Here is a 21,159-nt window from a genome sequence, read left to right as displayed (position 1 = left end):
ACTAATTTAACTTGATACATGTGTTCACTTCTAAAGCTACTTGAATTGTATTGCCCCTTGAGATTTTATTGTAATGAAAACTTACCTTTTTTAAAAAATTGAGGGCAGATGTGAGTTTTGCAAAAGCATTTTTTAGATCTATCATGATTTGAGCATTTTGAGTGTTAATTGTCTCATGCTTTTCAATGAATGCATGCAATGTTTTCTCAAGATTTCTTTTAGGAGGGGAAGCATAAGGAGGTGCATATCTATGAGAATTTTGAAAATTATGATGGGCTTGAAACAGTGGCTATGAAGTTTGTGCATTATTATTATCACTCTTCCAATTGAAATTTAGGTGATTTCCCAACCAGGGTTATCTGTTTGTGAGTATAGGTTATGATTTGACCTTTAAACATTGTTTAAAGCATGAGCTTGTTCATGGAGGCATTCCTTGAAAAAAGAAAAATTTAGATAGTCATTATTTTCGTGTTCATTAGTTTCATAGATTTGACATACAATGTTTTGAACAGATTTTAATTCACCACTCCTTTTCAATTCTAGTGCCTCGATTTTTTTATCTAAAGATGCAAACTTAACTTGGAGGTTATAATCTTCCCTAACGTTGTACATTCATCCAATAGATGTATAAGGTTGAATTTTACTTGGTGCCTTATAAGTGTTTATAATGTCCTAATTTTGAGCATTTTCAACTAGCAAGTCTAGGTACTTCATTTCTTTATTAAGTTTTTTATCTTCAAAAGTTTCATTACACATCAATTCCACCATTTGTCTATCTTTAGGTGTTAACCCTTTATAAAAATATGAAACCAATCTCTATATTTTAAAACCATGATGAAGGCAAGTATTAAGCAAGTCTCGATACCTATCACAACGTTAATAAAATGTTTCTCCTGATTTTTTAGTAAAAATGGTGATTTATCTTTTAAAAGAGCTTGTTCTGTAAAATGGAAAAAAACTTCTTCAAAAATTATTGTTGCATTTCATCCCAAACATGAATGGATCCAGATCTCAAATTTTGTAGCCATATTTTAACTTTATCTTTTAATGAAAAAAGAAAAAGCTTTAATCTAATTGTGTTCATACTATAATTTACACAACGTTAATAAAATGTTTCTCCTGATTTTTTAGTAAAAATGGTGATTTATCTTTTAAAAGAGCTTGTTCTGTAAAATGGAAAAAAACTTCTTCAAAAATTATTGTTGCATTTCATCCCAAACATGAATGGATCCAGATCTCAAATTTTGTAGCCATATTTTAACTTTATCTTTTAATGAAAAAAGAAAAAGCTTTAATCTAATTGTGTTCATACTATAATTTAAGACCTCCTTAAATTTCCTTAAATGCAAGTATGGATTTTCTAATTCTAAGTCATGAAAAGAAGGTAAAAGTTGAATAATACCAAGCTTATAATTAAAATGAGATATATTAGGGGGGTAATTATGCATGTTGATGCACTTGTTCTTGTGGGATTCATGTAATCTCTAAGTGTTCTCACATAGTTATTCTTATTATTCTCATTATAAAGTGGTTGGTTATCTTTTTCGATCATATTTTTTAAAAATAATGAGGATACCCTATAAAATCTTAATGTACGTGACCAACTCTCATGCACGTGTAAGAAGAGAATAAATGGAAGAAGAAAACAGTTATTCTTATTATTCTCATTATAAAGTGGTTGGTTATCTTTTTCGATCATATTTTTTAAAAATAATGAGGATACCCTATAAAATCTTAATGTACGTGACCAACTCTCATGCACGTGTAAGAAGAGAATAAATGGAAGAAGAAAACAAAACAAAACAAAATAAACAAAAGTTAGATACAAGAAAAGTGAAAGGAAAAAATAAAATAAATATTATAATTTATACAAGAATTTACCTTCCTGGCAACAGCACCAAAAACTTGACATGACCAAAAGATTGATGTCTTCTCTCAAGTGTAGGAGTGTAGAAGTAATAAATAACTCAGAAAGACCGTGATCGAACCATAATAAAGTTAACTATATAAATTATAAATAATAATAATGGTGGAGGTGGTGGTGGTTTAAAGAGGACTTTGAGATGTAAGATTAATGTGAGGATTAAACAATGATAAAAACAAATATCAAGGTTAGAAGATCCACTAATGGTATTCCAAGCAAGTACAGTATAAACTCTTTTTATTATTCAATTGGAAACCACACACAAATGAGGTTCCAATTGGATTATAAATTATAAAAATAATTACATTAGGTATCTTATTTGAATAATGCTAATATTTATAAATGTTGTCAAGTATTCATGATTATAACTTATATTAACAACAAATCAAGTTTCTTTCATAACACATGTGTAGGTTATACCATACAGTTGAATTATGAAAGTGCTAAGTATTTGTTGTAACAAGGGTTATACAACATTAATCTAGAGTAACCATTTAATAAGCAAACTATTAAGAGTGAATAAGATAACAAATACAAAACTTATTAGTTTCAAACATTAACATGTTGAGTTTATACTATGATTATTCTTACACCATTAGTCTAAGATTTTCATATTAACATAATAAACTTAACCAAACATAATGAATAAGAGAAACATAAATAAACAAGATAAGAACATAAATAAGATATAAGTTAACTAAGTAAAAGAAAGGAAATGAAACATATAAACAAGAGATTAATATAAGCAAAACTTAAGCATTACAATAATATAAACAGAGAGTAAAAACATGATCTTGATCTGTAAACCAAGATGCCTAAATGCATGGCAAATACCTCCTTTTATGGGCTAAAATTTGGAACTATTGATTTAATGACTAATTGTTGAGTTGATGGTCACATCTTGATTTTGGTAACAATCCTTATCTTTTTGTATGGAGAAAACATCATCACTAACATCAGAATTTAAACAGATTATCTTCTTGAAAATTCTAGAAAATTTTCTAAGCTTTTCAACAAAAAAAGAATCAGTGCATTTGAACTTCTAGAACTTGAGATATAGGTTGAACACTAAATAGTGTATAGGTTGCAAGATATATTTGTACTTCTCTTTTAATGCTAAGATTTGAACTTCCAAATGGGAAAATTGTGTCTTGGACTATTTATGAATGTTTTAGGTCTATATTTTAGCTTTCTAGCTATATAAAACAAACTAAAATTCAGGATCTATAGCTTCAGACTTTTAGCTTTCTAGCTATATAAAACAAACTGAAATTCAGGATCTATAGCTTCAGACATGACCTAATGACTGAACAGTATTCCAGTTTGAAATGAACCAGCATCTCTTTTCTAAGTTTAGCCCTCTCTTTGTCTTTTCAATTTCAGTAGTTAAACCAATCAATCCTTTCATTTATGTGAAAGGTCTGCATTTAATATGAACATTTACCATAAATTAAAGGTATCTTATATTTATTAGATATGTTATTATAAAACATACTCTAGTTAAGGGGTTATTGATACTTCAAATGTAAAATGATGATATAAAACCTTGATAAAAATATATTTTTAAGTACTAATCAACATGATCAGTCTTTAGTGCAAAAACTCGAGCTAGAATCCTTCTCATGGTAGGATTCTCTACTTTCACACTAGATATTTAAATGGAAATATCTTGAACTTCTAATATCAAAATCAAGCGATTTAAAAATCTAAATTGATCTACATGTACAAAACTACAACTTTCATGAAAGATTCAAATTGAAATAAAATCTTTTTTAAGAACAAAATCTGGCCACAATCTGTTTAGTAAAAAAGGTCTCTTAATCTGATTTGGAAATTGGCAATGCCTAGCATACCAAACTGACTAAGAGTTTGACATAAAAACAGTGGGCTCTAGGACCCAATAAAGATATAGATCAATTCTTTAACATGTCATAAATGATAAAATATAGTTGGGATGGTCAGATATTGCACGAAACCAATTCAAAATCAAAGTATAAATTGGAACAAAGTTAGTATTATAAAAGAATTGCGACAGTAGTAGAATTAGTTTTTTAGTGCAAATTCTAAATGATTTATCTAACTTTAAAGACTATGTAAAGAGGAAATGAATTTAGTATTATAAAGATTTTTAGTTAGCTCAAGAAACCTGATAATTTTAGCAACAAAGAAGGATGATAAAAACAGAAGAAAACAACTAAAATAGGATTCAAAAAATATTTTTTTCTCAATTTTTATTAAATTTTTAACAAACAAGAACTAAACTCCTACTGTTGGTTAAAGAAGAATATGCATCATCTTGGAGTTCAGAAATAAGTATCATAGTTATAAGTTTTTTTTTATTGATGAATGAGAATCTTTTTATATACAATAATGCATTGAGAATATCTGTTTATTCCTTTTTTTTTCTTTTTTTTACTGAATACATATTATTCAAACTGCCGCCAAGCAAGGGGTGAAATAGGTAGTCAATACTAAGCCACAACCGTGTTTGTGTCGGTGCTTGGTTGTGTTTAATTCTGGTGGTTGTCTTAAATCCATCTGGTTGTCGGAATCGACGATATTTCACAACAAATACGCAGCGTACCTCTTTGTTCTCCTTAATTTATGGTTAAGACTATGCACGTGATTGGGGAACTGTATGCATTCACATTGACTGCACAAATAAAGACAGAAAAAAAAAAATAGTTCAAATCCAAAACGGAATGTATTCCTAGGATATAAATAAGGACTTGGAGCTCCGCCCTTGGAAAACCTCCGAGGCAGAACAAATAGTCCACCAATGGGGAGGCTTGTTTTCTTCTCATTTCTCTCCATCTTCTCTGTCCTTATAACATTCTCTGATGTGATGATACCACGGAAGCAAGTCATTGCACTCCCTCTGTCAACTGACTCACGGTGGATCGTGGACGAAAACGGGCAAAGAGTGAAGCTGGCATGCGTGAATTGGGTATCACATCTTGAGGTCATGGTAGCCGAGGGGCTTAGCAAGCAACCCATGGATGGTATTGCCAAGCGGATTTTGTCCATGGGGTTCAACTGCGTTAGACTCACTTGGCCAGTTTTCTTGGTAACCAATGACACTCTGGGGTCCCTCACTGTAAGACAATCGCTTCAAAGCCATGGTCTCCTCGAATCAATATCTGGTATCCAGGCCAACAACCCCTCCATCATTGATCTCTCCCTCCTTGACGTTTACCAGGTAATTATAGCTCTAATGCTAATTATACCACTGCTTGACATCACCTAACAGTAAAGATTAAAATGAGACAGAACCATGAAAACTTAGCAAGTTGCGGTATCTACAGGATAATTTGCATCATGTTCTTTGCCACATTTTTTTCATATTGAAGTACTCAGTTATCCAAATGCCTAAATTATTTTGTAGTTGTGGGTTTTGTAATTGAAGTATGAGTAGTTGACATAAGAACATGGTGGTTGAGAAGATAAGAAGAAGTTGGAATGATGATGGATGGATTGTGACCGGCGATAATAATGATATTGTTATTAGTCATGCTAAATGTCGTTGGTTTAGTGAAACTTTAAGCAACATTATTACACTATCAATTTAGTTCAGTTCAGTTTAATTTCCTTGAAAAAGAACCAGAGAGAAATGAAAATTGAGTTTAATGTAACAGCCAGCTGAAAAAAGACAAGCATCTTGTATTTCCTCTTTCTTTTAAAAATAAATAAAAAAATTGTTTTAAAAACATTTATTATACGTTTCCTAAACCAAATACGGTTTTATCTCTTCTATATTTGTCTCTGACACTAATTAAACACAACATAATTGTGTTTCAGGCAGTGGTGTCTAGTCTTGGGAACAATAATGTGATGGTGATATTGGACAATCACATAAGCAAGCCTGGTTGGTGCTGCAGTAACTCTGATGGCAATGGCTTCTTCGGTGACCAATATTTCGACCCGGATCTATGGATCACGGGCCTAACTAGAATGGCGAGCATGTTTAATGGTGTGCCTAATGTGGTGGGCATGAGCTTGAGGAATGAACTTCGAGGCCCGAAACAAAATGTCAATGATTGGTACAGGTAATTTGTCCTCGGTGAATCTTTCTGAAAAAAGAAATATTAGTCCTGAATCAATTGTTGTCTTCCTAAATCGAATGATCCGTTTTCATGCTAATGACATGAGCCAGGTACATGCAAAAAGGAGCTGAAGCAGTGCACTCAGCGAACCCCGATGTTATTGTCATTCTATCGGGCCTGAATTATGACAAAGACTTGTCTTTCCTGCGCAATCGACCGGTGAATCTAACATTTAGTGGTAAAATAGTGTTCGAAGTGCATTGGTATGGCTTTACAGATGGGGGGGGATGGAAAAATGGCAACTCGAACCAAGTGTGTGGAAGAGTGGTGGATAATATGATGAGGGTATCTGGATTTTTGTTGGACCAAGGCTGGCCACTGTTCGTGAGTGAGTTTGGGGTGGATCAAAGAGGCACAAATGTTAATGATAATAGGTACTTGGGATGCTTTCTTAGTGTTGCAGCTGAACTTGACTTGGACTGGGCTCTGTGGACACTAGTTGGAAGCTACTATTTGAGGCAAGGTGTTGTAGGGATGAATGAGTACTATGGAGTTTTGAATTTGGATTGGCGTGAGGTCAGGAATTCAACATTCTTGCAGCTTATATCTGCCATCCAATCTCCGTTTCGAGGTATAGCATTTGTGACTTCTTCACTTCTTATAAATTCCTCAAATCTTAATCTTATGCTCTTGATCTATTCAATTGTTTTTTTTTGTAGTCGATCCTTAAGGTCATGTTTGTTGGAAATTTGTTTTTCATTAAACAAGTTATCAATGAATAAGATATTAATTTTAAAGAACTTTAGTTTTTTTATTAAAAAATTTCTTAATTTTTTTAGATTTAATTCTTGATTTATAAAGATTTAATTCATGATTTATAAAGGTTGTTAAGGGTGAAAATTAATAAGAATTTTAAGAATTAATTCTTAAACTTTTTCAGTTTCAAAATTTATTATAAAAAAAAGATAAATAAAGAGTTTAATCCAGGAATTTTTCAGATTTTTACACATTATTTCTCATTAGCATTTTATTCTCAATTTATATTTTGGTTTCCTCCAAAATCTAGAGTTTATATTCATATTTTTAAGAGATATTTGAGTTTTATTTTTTTTTTGTTTGAAAACCTTGGTTTAGATTGTAAACTAGGATAATGATGTTGGAATTTTAAAAGATATATTGCATATATTTTAATTGCACAAGTGTGTAGTAACAAAGCTTTAAAGATAAAATATTTATCTTTAACAACAACAAAAAGATACATTACTTTAAAGTGTTTTAACAAGTAATTATCTTTTATGTTTTAATTTAAACATAACTAATTTATGTTTTTGTGATGATAAACTATGAATCTATGCTAATTAATGTTTTTAACAACAATCTTGTTATGATAAACTAAGCATATTTGCACGCTATTCTAATATATTTACAAACTTTGATTTACAATCTTAAGGCTTTATTTTTATATATATTAGACTTTGTTTAGTTTATCATGTAGAAAAAAATTAATCATATGGATTTATTTCAATACTATATTTTTTAATTTATAATCTTTTGGTTTGTCTATAATTTTATATTTTTTTTCTTTTTATTTTAAAGCTATAATTTATGTAATATATTTGAATATTTTTGAGTTGCTGCATGATATATATTTTATGAACTAAGTTTTTATAAACCATATTTATATCTTCATTTTATGCATATTATTTGCAAACTTGTTGGTATAATCATGGATTTTGTCTTTCATGTTTAAATATAATTAGTCTATTAGCTTGTGTTTTGCCGCATGCTGAACTATTTTTTTTAAAACACAAAAAAGAAATCTAAAAGCATGGAGATTGTTTTATCAATGTTAATAAACCCTAAAAAAAGACCTTGAAATCCCTTGATTTGGATCTTTTCCTAGCATGAGTTACAAAAATATATAAAAGTTAACTCAATATAAATTGGTTTGTTTAATAAATACAAAGAAAACCTAAATGATTGATTTTTATTTTAAAAAAGTAATATTAAACAATGAAATCAAGAAAAAAAACAATAAGACAAGAAATTAAAAAAAAAACATCAGGTCATATGAATTTTTCAAACCCATAATCCTGGTTATTAGAATAGAAATATTATACATGAAAAAACATTGAAACTTAATCTCTTATAATTCTAATGTCGAATAATGAACTATTATTATTATTATTATAACAAACTATTATTACGGCTATTATTACCATTATTATTATTGTTAATAACACTATTATTAGTAATCTTATAATTAGCACACAAGTTTTCTTACTACAACATCATCATCACCACTACCACCACAACATAATAAAATGTTGTTGTTGTTGTGATGTGCATAACATCATATAACGGAGCTGCCTTCTAAAGTTAAAAGGGGTTTTGGGTTTAATCATAAGGTTAAGAGTCCTCACATAGTATCAAGGACGACACTAGAAAACCTATGGCTTGCGAGAGCTTGGATAAGAGAACTAGTTATGCAAGGAAAATACACATTACCTCCAGTGCACCCAATATAAGGTAAGTTGCATTGTTGATTTATTATTTTTTAGGTCTTGTTTCTCTATGTTTGTCTTGTCTAAGGTTTATGATAGATCTCTTTTCATGAGAAAGTTTCTATTTTATTAGGTTAAATATTAACTGTTCAAAGACTCAAATTTTAACATCGCAAGTATTTACTAGATACAACTAATTTCTAATGCGTATTGCTATTAATTCATTTAATTTAATATCATACATAGATGTAATGTTGCAAAATGTATACCCCGATTATTAATTAAACAAATTAATTTTTGTGGTATTTTTTAAATTTTGATCAAATTCTAATGGATGATCATAAATTAGTTATGATATTCATCTTTTATTTTTTAAAACATGATAAAAAAATACAATTTTTTTTAGAAAATATACTTTAAATTTTTAGAATTTAGCCGTATAAAATTAAAACATTTGGGTTAATGAATTTTTTTTTAGCATTTTCTTTTCCATTTTTTTATCATTCATTTAACACAATAAAATAAAATGCAAAAACACACACACACTCTTCCATTTCCATTAATTTCTCACATTCTACAAGTTTTGTATTTTTACAAAAAGTACAAACTCAAATTTCTAAAAAGTATGGGTTAAATGCAAACCAAAATGAAAAACACGGTGAACGTTCTTTGTTAACCCCGAAATGTGATGAATAAAAAAGATTAAATTTTAAACAAATAAAAGCATAATGTTGTTTGCAAATATTTGCAAAACAAAAATCAAGGGTCTGTTAGCATTAATTAGCATTCAACAAACATAATTTTTGTCAAGAATGAGGTTTGGTTTGAAATCAAAACCCTAGATTAAAACTTACTAAAGTGTGTTCTTAATTCATGAAAGTCCTAGATTATTTAATGATAATGATATGTAAACTTGTAAAAACCAACAATGAATCAAAACAAGTTTAAAAACTAATACCTAAAGCTATTTTAATCTACTGCACTCTAGGTTCATTTTTAGAAAGAATATAAATAGACCAAAAACCTAAAAACACAACAATGAATCAAAACAAGTTTAAAAACTAGTACCTATAGCTATTTTAATCTACTGGCACTCTAGGTTCATTTTTAGAAAAAATATAGATAGACCAAAAACCTAAAAATATATGCATGTAACTTCTATAACATGCTTATTTAGCCCCACAAAACACATTATCAAAACTAAACCTATTTGGATCTCAAATAAAAAACAAAAAACACTAAATCATTATTTTTCATACACAAAATACAAATTGTAAAGCTTCCAAATCAAAAGAGAAATTCATTATGCAAAACTTGGATCCAAGCCAGGTTTTTCAACATCACACAAATAGGAGCAAAAAATACTTCAAAGTGAATCGAGAAAGAAAAAAACCCAAAAACCAATGTAATAGTACCCAAAATCTAACAAAACAAAATATGTTAATAAAACACTCATTCCAAGCTGCTATTACATGAATATGTAAAAGCTATAACTTAGCAAAACCAGCTTATAAAAGAACAATATACAAAAGGACATAAAAAATGGATAGAAAAGGGAAAAGTAAAATAAACAAAACAAACATCAAAACCTTAAAAACATCTAAAACACAATTGTAACAATCTCAACTTGTAAACTCAAAATATAAAATATATATTTGTAGTTATCAAATATGTGTGTGTGTGTGTGTGTTTGATAACTACAAATATATATTCATGAAATTTTGATAGAGTTTTCTTTGTATTTTTTAGATATCAAGTTTTTGACTCAATCATTTCTCCACTTGTAACACCAATCATAATATTTTTCTTATCATTTGAACTTTCAAAACTCAAGTATATTTCAAAATCTCAATTTTTTTTTTATAGAACACTATGATAAAAGCTAATAAATTTATAACATGTATCGTCTCTTTTTTTTTCAAGCATTTGCGTTCAAAATATATATACAACCAACCATAATTCAACATAATAATAATAACATTATAAATTACATCATATACAAGATAATATGTTAAATATTAAAAATTTTAGATATGGAAATATATTACAACAGAATATTAGTTTTTCCAATTACATTAATCACATAACAAATTTATTTACCCAAGTATCTACTTTGATACACCTAAAAACATGATTAAAAAAATACACATTTCAATAAGTAATTAATGAAGGACTAACTATTCATATACATTAAAGTGACTTTTATATCATCAAATAAATTATCTTATTTTCTTTTAAAAATTTATATCATAAATTCTCTTTTAGACATAGAGATAAATCTACTAAAATAAAAATATCAAGAGTCTCCCACAAACCAGTATATTTAATTTCAAAGTTTTACAATTAATCTATTCTATATCAAGTGATTAACACATTAATTCATAAATTAATTTTCTTAACATGGTCATTCAACTAGGCATAAATTTCAGTAATCAGAAAATAATCTTCAAGGCTAGCCTATTCACCAGGACATCATTTCTAATAACTAGGAAATAATTTTCAAGACTTGTTCATTAAACAGGGTATTATTTTTATTTCCGATAACCAAGAGCTTGCCCATTAAATAGGTTATTATTTCCAGTAACCAAGAAATAATTTTTCAAGGCTTGCCAGTTCACTAGAGTATTATTTTCAGTAATCAGGAAATAATTTTTTTCAAGGCTTACCCCTTTCACCATGATATTATTTCCAACAACCAGGAAATAATTTTCAAAGCTTGCACATTCAAGAGAACATTATTTCCAGTAATCAAGAAATAATTTTTTCAAGGCTTGCTTATTCACCAAGGCCTTATTTCCAGTAACCAGCACTAGAATTTACAATCTACAAAATTTCTTCTACAATAAAAAAATATAAACTAATTAATTACTCCAAAGTGTCAAAAATCTACCTAGTGTCTATGCGCGAGAGGAGGTCCCTTGTTGCTCATTAGGTCTTATGGTTTCTTATATACCAACAAAAATTACTTTGCCATTGTTTATTTATTCGAACAGGTAAAATTCTAATACCTATTAAAAATTCTTTGATTAAATCCAACACTCTTAATTAAGTTTGATTGACTTATAATTCAAGGAGGATAAACCCTTTTTTTTTTAATATTTACTTATTTTTTTCGTAAAAGTCCCTATTCAATTTAACCTATCAACATTAATTGTCTTCAATTTGGCAAGATTCCTCAATAATATTATTAGAATTCCATTCTCTAATTTTTCTTCTCCATTTAGTCGAAAATAACCTAGGGAAGGAATTGAAGAGTTTTCTTTTCTCATTGAAAAAATTCTTGCTCCATTTATATAATAACACTTATAAACCTTTATCTTCCTATATTTTCTAAACAATTGTATTAAACCTCCAATTCCCTAAATTATTCCTCTTTTAGCCAAATATTCAATTGAAATAGGGAAAAATAAGTTTTGTTTTTTTTTATTTCAAATCAAACACTTATCCAATCATAATTCATGCTATCTAAATATTTCAAACATAATTTGCAATTTTCCTATCCATTATAACATAAATTCACAACTTTACGTAATCATAATTTTACATAATCCTTCATCAAACATAAAATTAAAGGACTTAATCATTTGGAGCATGTTATTTACCTCACTTTGTAAGGATTTAAGGAAAGAATGCAAGAAAAATCAAGTTTTTTTCTTCTTTCTCTTCAAACCCTAGCTTGAAATCCTTCCTCCAATGCACTCACCACCTTAAAATCACCCCCTATTGATATTTAATTAATTTGATCACTCTAATTACTCATTTTAATTAGTGCAATGAATGAAAATTTAAGTAGAAAAATCACACAATCCCCCCCTCTTTGTTTCAAGTTCATGGCCAAAAGAGAAAAAAAATAGAGCATTTATATTCTAACTTTTTACCTATTTACTCATTGGCCCTCATTTCTTCTCATTTTTATTTTTGTCACTTAACTCTTCTTTTTACTTAATTCACACCATAACATCTTATATTTTATTTTATTGTATCCAATTACAATACTTGAAATCTTTTATTTAATATATTCGTTACTTTATTTATTTTACTCAAATTATAATTTAATGATTTTTAACAACAACATTAAACAATTACTTACAATTATAACATGGATTTAAAAGTGGGGTGAGGTGTACTCATTGAGCTCTAAAGAAATATCAACCACAAGTTCCCTAGAAACAGGTAAAGGAGTATATACATAAGGCTTTACTAAGTTATATATCTATCACAAATTCTTTACACATCTTTTTTCATGTTAGGCCAATAAAAATCTTCATGTAAAACTTCTAAAGTCTTAGCAATTTCAAAATGCCCTATTAAACATCCCCCGTGAACTTTCCTTATAAACAATTCACGCATAAAACAATTAGGTATACATAATCTATTCTTCTTAAATAAAAATTTATCATGCTTGAAAAATTTATCCTTGGCCAAAACTCTACACTTAATATATATTGTACCAAAATCATTATCATCAGGATATAATTCTTTAATATACTCAAATCTTAACAATTTAGTATTAAGAGTATTAAAAAAAACATAAATTCATGATAAAGCTTCTGCAACCATATTTTTCTAACCTTACTTGTAGTTAATCACATATAAGAATGTCTTAATAAATCCATTCCACTTGGCACGTCACCTATTTAACTTATCTTGGCTTTTCAAATGTTTTAATGATTGGTGTTCTATATAGATCACAAACTTCCTTGGTCAAAGATAATGTTGCTAATTTTTCAAAACCCTTACTAAAACATGCAACTCTTTGTTATAAGTCGAGTAATTAAAAGTTGTACCATTAAGTTTTTCACTAAAATAAGTAATGAATTGTTTCTCTTGTATTAGAACAATGTCAATTTAACAAAGGCTTTATTAAAATCAGGTAAAGATAACAAAGGTGCTGAAATTAATTTTGATTTCAACAAATTAAATGCATTTTTTTATTATTCACTCCATTTGAATCCTACTGATTTCTTAATTATTATAATTAATGATAAGGCTAATGTACTAAAATCTTTAACGAACCTCTTGTAAAAACTAGTCAAATCATGAAAACTCCTAACTTCTATGATTGATTTAGGCGTAGGTCATTCTTATATAACCTTAACCGTAGACTCATTCATCTCTATGCCCTTTGCACTAACAACATAACCAATAAATATAATCTTATCCATGCAAAAATCGCACTTATATAAATTAAAAAAACAAGGATTCATTTCTAAGTGCTTCAAGAACCTGTCTTAAATGTTTTATATGCATGTCTTATTCGTTACTATAAGTGAGTATATCATTAAAGTACACAACCACAAACTTAATAATAGATACACATAAAACTTAATTCATTAATCTTATAAAGGTATTAGATGCATTAGTAAATCCAAAAAGCATAACTAACCACTCATTCAAACTATATTTAGTTTTAAAAATAGTTTTCCATTCATCACCTTCTTTCATCCTAATTTGATGATAATCACTTCTCAAATCAATTTTAGAAAATAAATTAGAATTATACAATTCATCCAACATATTATCTAATCTAGAGATAGGATGTCTATACTTTATAATGATATTATTGATGGCTCTACAATCAACATACATTCATCAAGTATGGTTTTTCTTTGGTACTAGAAGTACATAAACTATAAAAGGACTTATGCTCTCTCGAATGTAACTCTTTGACATCAACTCCTCCATTTACCTGTGTAGTTCCTTAGTCTCTTCTGGGTTGCTTCTATATGTTGGCCGATTAGGTATAACTACTCCTGGCATAAAGTCTATCTGATACTCAATTCCTTTAACTGATGGCAAACCACTAGGTATCTCATCTTGAAAAATATTCTTAAATTCCTGCAAAATAATTTTTGCAACACTAAAAACACGAGAATTCAAGCAATTAGAATTAAAGTATACCTTCTTATACATAAATAAAATTAGACATCTCAAAAAACATAAGCATGGTTAATATCGTTAGGTTTTACATAGAAATTCAGGTGTTTCCCAACTTTTTTTGTTTACTCTTCTTTTCTCATCTTTACTTTCTTCTCTCCACTCATTTTCTCTCCACTCAAAGCCTCTAATCCTTTTTTTTTTCATTTGGCTGGAACCTTCTTCTTCCTTTCTAATGGCCAAAACATTTTCCTTTTGATTTTCCAACTCATGGCTCACTTTATTTCACTTTTCCTTAATTCCTCACCATAACGTTTTGTCTGGAGTTATTCTTAGTCAAAATCCTTCTTTAACCTCATCTGATCTTTTTATATACTTAGGTGATAATGGTACTAGTGTGTATACTCTACCATCTTTCTCCAAGGAATATAGGTTCTTAAACCCATCATATTTGGTTTTTATATAAAATTGCCAATGTCTTCCTAATAACAGATATGTAGAATGCATATGAACATTACATAAGATTTCATCATTATAATTGCCTATGAAGAATGTAACCAACACTTATCTATTCACCTTAATAACACCACATTCATTCAACCATTAAAACTGATAAGATCTCTCATGCCTTATAGTACTCTAACCAATTTTCTAACCAAAGTTACAGTGGCAACATTAGCACAATTATCATTGTCAATAATCATACTGTATAATTTATTTTTTGATTTAGCATCTAGTATGGAAAATATTCTTTATTTGTTGCTCCACATCATCTTTTTTAACCTAAAACTCAAAGCTCTCCTTATCACCATGACTTACCCCTCATGTGCATATTCAACATCATTATCATCCATAAGTGGTGGCATATCATCATAATTAGATGTCTTACTAGTAAATTCAATCTTTCCATCATCACTTAAAATCATGATTCTTTGATTTGCATATTTTGATGCATGGTATCCTAATCCTTGACAATTAAAACACTTAATATTTTCATTATACTTCATTTGCATGCTAGTTTTAGCCTTTTATTTAGTGATCGAAACTTGCTTCTTTGGGTTGCTAAGTTTGGCAGCTTTAGGAGTCACTATTTGCTTTAATAGTGCATTACACTCTCTTCTATAATTCATTTTCCAACCTAAAACAGAACCTACATAAGTTCCTAGTCGTTCACTACTCTTTCTTTTCATCTATTTCTCCACTTTAATAACCAAATGTACCAAATCCTCTAAATCCATATGAGGTTGTAACTCCACCATATAAGTTGTCTTTATTTAACCCACTCAAAAATCTAGACAATGTTACTTCTTCATTCTCAATAACATTGGCTCTAATCATGGCAACCTTTAACTCCTTATAATATTTCTCCACATTCTTTAAACCCAGAGTAATAGTCTTTAATTGATTAAACAATTCCTTATAATAATGCTTGGGAAAAATCTCTTTATTATGATTGTCTCCATCTCCTCCTGCATATTAACTCTATCTATATTCCTGCTCTTATCTACCACTAATCTTTTCCACCAAACCAAAGTTTAATTAGTATACAACAACAAGCTTAACTTTATTTCCTTCAGAATAGTTAAGGATATAAAAAATCACCTATATTTTTTTTTCCACTCTAAATAAGCTTCTGGATTTATCTTACCTTGAAAAGCTGGAATTTTTAACTTAATATCACCTAAATTTCTATCCAAATCACTCACATCATCAAAATTACCCATGCTACCAAATTGAACCCTAGGCTAACTACTCTTCTTATTTGGTTGGCTTATAAAGGTCATTTCTATGTGTATAAAACCCACTACTATGGTTAAAGACATCATCTTTGGCTTTCTTTTTAGAGTTTTCAGTCACTCTTTCATCCAAAGGTGAAACAACTCTTCTTGAATTTTTCCTAACTTTTCTACCTTTTTTGCTAAGCCTACTTTCAATCCTAATCTCTAATTTCTCAAACCTACTCATCATCTCCCCAAACATAAATTTCATTTGTTGACATATTTCAAAATCCCCTTATATGAAGTTATAGTCCTTTTTTATGATACACTGTCTGAAAAAAAAAATTGTTATGCTGCACGAAAAATATTAGTAATAAAAATAATAATATCTCACACCACTCATGTTTTACACAATTTGTAGGCTTTTTATTCTAATATACTTGTTATGCTTCTTCTTCTTTTTCACTCTATTTCCTTGCATATTTCTTAAAAGTAGCTAACAACCTATTAAATAAATTAAGAAATTTCACAGTGATCTTATAAAATAAATTTAAGAATTAAGAATCAAGAAAATTAAAAAAATTTCAAAACAAAAATAAGATAACAAATTCATGAATAGCAATGTAAATTTATGCGAGTATAATGATGATTTGAAAACATGAAATAAATTCAGAAAAAAAATAACGTGAATATGAATTATCAATAACTAAAGATATAATTCAAAAAAATTCAAGAAACTAAAGAAATCAATTAAACTACTCAATTTATTAAGAAAACACAATCAAGACACTTAAAAATTCAAGACTAATGAAATTGTCCAATTATCAAAATTTAAGCAAGCAAACCTTCGGCCAAAACTAAAATTGTGATTTCTCCTCTTTGTTTTTGTAAACTTCATGTGTGTGTGTTGTGATTTCTCTTATCTTGTCTTTTTATTTATTTTTTGTGTAATATTTCGATAATAAGAAAAATCAAAGAGATTAATAGGGGTGTACGTCGATTTGCTCAAGAATGCATTAATAAGAATACAAGCTTGTGATTATTTGTTCAACAAATCAAGAAGATGCAAAAACCCTAGTTTTTATTCTTTTTTTAATTTATGGCCAAAACTTTTAAGAAGAAAAATAAAGACATAAATTGAAAGGATATAGTCTAAGATTAGACGTGGTTTTAATACCAACTTATACGAATCCTAGTAGAATTTAATGGAATTCAAAAAACCCAAGATCTATCTAATTCAAGTTTGAGTATGAAATTGAGCTTATCACAATAAAAGACTTACTCTTTCAAAAAACCCAAGATCTATCTAATTCAAGTTTGAGTATGAAATTGAGCTTATCATAATAAAAGACTTACTCTAAGGCAACAAGACTATAAACCATCCAATCACAATGCCTACACCTGGAGACGAGCCAAAAAAGTATAAAACCACTCATAAAAATTGTTCAATTCTAGTTTACCTAATGGGTCACACATAAACTCAATTTAAATAATACTCAAACCAAGCTAAAATTAGCATAAACTAATTAAAATAAACAAGTCTAAAACTTAAACAAATGTTGCCATACAAAACAAAGATAGATTAATAGTTCAACTAATTAAAATAAGACAAGGTTGGTTTTTCTCGTAATTTGTTGGCAGCATAAAACTCAATTTCAAATAAATAGTTCTCTCTCGTCTTAATAAGTTAGAAGGCATGCCACATATTTTTAGAAATGTATGGAAGTTTAGTATTCTATCCAATTAGAATCGCACCAAAATTCAACATGTAACTCTATTTATGATCAAAACAATAAAAAAAGGTCAAACTACCCGATTTAAGTCTTTGAATTAAATTCCTTGTGTAATGACCTTGGTTCCACCAACAAGACCTTCTTGAACATGAATTAGATTAATCAAGGCATGTTGTTCATTATTTATTACCCTCTCAAAATCCACATTAACTCATGTATCTCGAATAAGTCCATTAAAAATATCTTTAAACCTTTTAGCCCTAAGCCTTGTTATTGGACCAACTGGAACATCCAATGGATCCTTGGGTGTTGCTTGGATCCCATCAGAAATATTTAAATTTCATATTATTTGGTTCAAAAACCTTAGTATAGTAAAAGTATATCTAAATCAATATGGTGTTGTTGAATTTTTGAGAGACATATTGCATTCATCCTAATTGCACAAATAAGAAGTAATAAAGTTTTAAAAACAAATGATTCATCCTTGACAATAACAAAATAACAAAATATTTATTACTTTAAAGTGTTTTAACAAGTATTTTTTTTTGTTAATTTAAGCATAGTTAATTTAATTTTTTTAGCCTTGAGTTTATAGATTTAAACATGTGTAAATTCTAATCTTTCCTAAAACATCTTTTATTTGACGTATCTTTGTGATGACAAATTATTAACCAATGCTAATTATTTTTTTAACTACAATCTTGTTACCATAAACTAAGCAATATTTACAAACTATTCTAATATATTTACAAACTTTCATCTACACCGTTTGTGTAAAATTCAGGGCCAGGTTTATCAGAAGCTAATCCACATAAAGTGATTTTCCACCCATCAACGGGTCTTTGTGTATTGAGGAAATCTATGCTTGCACCACTAAGGTTAGGTCGTTGCGCTGAATCTGAAGCCTGGAGCTATACACCCCAGAAGATCCTGTCAGTGAAAGGAACATATTTCTGCTTACAAACAGATGATGTGGCCAAACCAGCAAAACTTGGTATAATATGCACAGATTCTAATTCAAAATGGGAAACCATCTCAGATTCCAAAATGCACTTGTCATCTAACGCCTCGAGTGGCACAACTGTTTGCCTAGATATAGATTCCAACAACACCATCGTGACAAATACTTGCAAATGTTTGAGTAAAGATAACGCATGCGACCCAGAAAGCCAATGGTTTAAATTAGTTAACAGCACAAGAAGTTCTACCATGACAAAACTTTGACTCGGATGAATGCAAACCTCAATTTCCCAGCAAAGGACTTTTTGAGGAGGTTATTAGGCTCAGTACTGTAACTTACATGGCAGAAGCTGCCTATGGAGCACCTTTACAAATTGCTAGTGTGGGCGAACCTAGAAGTATACAGCAATAATCGGGTTGAGCTGGCAGGACTGTCGGATGCATCAATCAGAACATTCTCTCTCCCGTCCATTTCCCTTTGGTCAAATTTAGCTGCAAATTAGTGCAGGTTTGCTATCTGTATATTTGCTTATTGCAGAAGTTAGCAGATGGGCCCTGGCACTAAAATGTCTACTATCTGGTAATATTAAGTTAGCAGATGGGCCCTGGCACTAAAATCTCTACTATCTGGTAATATTGCAACCGACAAAGAAAATATATGAAAAGGACTGCGGCGTTTTGTAGACTTTCTAAAACTATGCTCTTCTTCTTTTACTATCTTTTTATTAAAAAAATGCACTAGAATTTCAGGAAACGAAAGACAAGAACTGGCAGATTACCTGTCCTGTTCTGAAAGGACAAATGCTAATGAATACCTTTAAGAAAATAGAAAGACTAAACCTTATAGTTTTGACACACAATAAATGATCAACAAGAGAGATCTTGCCACTCATATATGGTTCAACATTCCATTGATTGCAAAGGAGTAAACTTTGTGTATATAACCTCTACAATCTTGACAAAATCATCGTGTCAAACCATCAAGATACAACCTTCTCAAAAAAAAAACAAGGTAAAAAAACAATTAGCTAGCTGGCAGGAAGATCTTGACCACTACAACTCCAACTTACAGAAAATCCTTCATGACAGACACAAAAACAGCCATCGCCAGAAAATCCTTCATGACAGACACAAAAATAGCCATGGCAGCAAGGGAACCAGAGGCCAAGGTAGAAAATAGCAGAGTTTCTGTACCCCTCAAAAGTGATCGGTGCAATACAATATAACAATAAGCAAAACGTGTAAGTGATCGGTGCAATACAATATAACAATAAGAAAACTCAGTTCCTCAAGCAAAACGTGTACAAGTTTATAGAAATGTCATCCTGATACGAAAACTGACCAAGATTATAGAACATGGTCATGGTACCCTGAAAACCGGACAGGTGGTGGGCTTTCTCAAATTGCCATTCTCTTACCAGGGAGAAAATAGCTGATCTTTCTATAGAAGAAGTTTTATCTGAATATCAACTTTTGATTCTAGGCCCGTGTGGTCCCGGAGCAGATTCAGCTAGGAAGTGAATACATCCGAAGACAAAGCCAAAGATGCAACAGAGACTATTAATTGGACATTCAAAGATGAACAGCTACAATAAGGCAGTGACTTGAACAAGGACCTCATGCCAGGTTGGAAACTTGTTACTGCCTCTGTATCAGCAGCAGTTCCTGCTCCACAGCAGTAAAAATCAGGAGCCATATTATGTATTATTTCTATCACTTCCAGTGTTTTCGAACATGGCTCTTGTATATGCTCCAGGAATGATTCCATCCCAAGCGCACAATGTTAAGTTGTTGCTCACCGCTGGTGGTTCATGTACTCTAATTTTCCTTGTGAAGCAAGGGTTTACCAAAGGTGTGATGCTTGCATTGTTTGGCTATCTTTGTCTTCTGTGTTATGCTGCGACTGTATAAAAAAGAAAAGTAGATGAAAGAGCGCCTTGAAGGTCTACGCTACAAAAGAAAAGTAGATGAAAGAGCGCCTTGATCTACGCTATTAGATACACACCAAAAACTACCATGAACTAGCGATCAACAAAGTCCTTCCATCCAGATTAGATTCAAAGTTAAAAGGATTAAGAAGTCTCTCTGTTGACTGATAATTAAGGATAGTTTTAAGTCATTTATTCAGCTGAAAAATTAGGCCAAAAATCGATGTCCTCGCCTTCCTGTTTGATTGGAGGCTGGGCATCTTTCTTCAACAGGGTATCATCATTTCTTTTACAAAAATCGAAGCTGACTACCACAATCTGAAGTGCCACAACTGTCTGTAACATCTTGAGTTCCACCATGAAAACCACAATCTGAAGCAAGCAAATAGCTAGTTTCTGTATTTTATAATTATGTCCCACTTAACATTACAGTTACTAACTCCAGGAAGTCAGGATGTTTGGTTTAACAAGG

The 21,159-nt window shown here is 29.9% G+C and overlaps 1 protein-coding gene across 1 annotated transcript; it reads left to right on the top strand.

Moving 5' to 3' along the window:
• The first annotated feature begins 4,587 nt into the window (after nt 1–4,587).
• On the top strand, nt 4,588–19,299 carry LOC105138075 (uncharacterized). The gene is made up of 4 exons (XM_011044066.1): nt 4,588–5,123; nt 5,723–5,970; nt 6,078–6,598; nt 18,584–19,299. The coding sequence occupies exons 1-4, from the start codon at nt 4,704–4,706 to the stop codon at nt 19,021–19,023; spliced, it is 1,629 nt and encodes a 542-aa protein (XP_011042368.1). The 5' UTR covers nt 4,588–4,703; the 3' UTR covers nt 19,024–19,299.
• Nucleotides 19,300–21,159: the final 1,860 nt, after the last annotated feature.

Source organism: Populus euphratica, unplaced genomic scaffold (assembly GCF_000495115.2).
Source record: "Populus euphratica unplaced genomic scaffold, PopEup_1.0 scaffold317.1, whole genome shotgun sequence".
Taxonomy (NCBI): domain Eukaryota; kingdom Viridiplantae; phylum Streptophyta; class Magnoliopsida; order Malpighiales; family Salicaceae; genus Populus; species Populus euphratica.
The sequence above is the reverse complement of the archived record's forward strand: the minus strand, read 5'-3'. Positions and strand labels throughout refer to the sequence as shown.

Excerpts from the sequence above, each read along its gene's own strand:
- LOC105138075 (XM_011044066.1), top strand. The coding sequence starts at position 4,704 with ATGGGGAGGCTTGTTTTCTTCTCATTTCTCTCCATCTTCTCTGTCCTT. Across the intron at positions 5,971-6,077 it reads AATGTCAATGATTGGTACAG|GTACATGCAAAAAGGAGCTG; the intron begins GTAATTTGTCCT and ends GACATGAGCCAG. Across the intron at positions 6,599-18,583 it reads CATCCAATCTCCGTTTCGAG|GGCCAGGTTTATCAGAAGCT; the intron begins GTATAGCATTTG and ends TGTAAAATTCAG.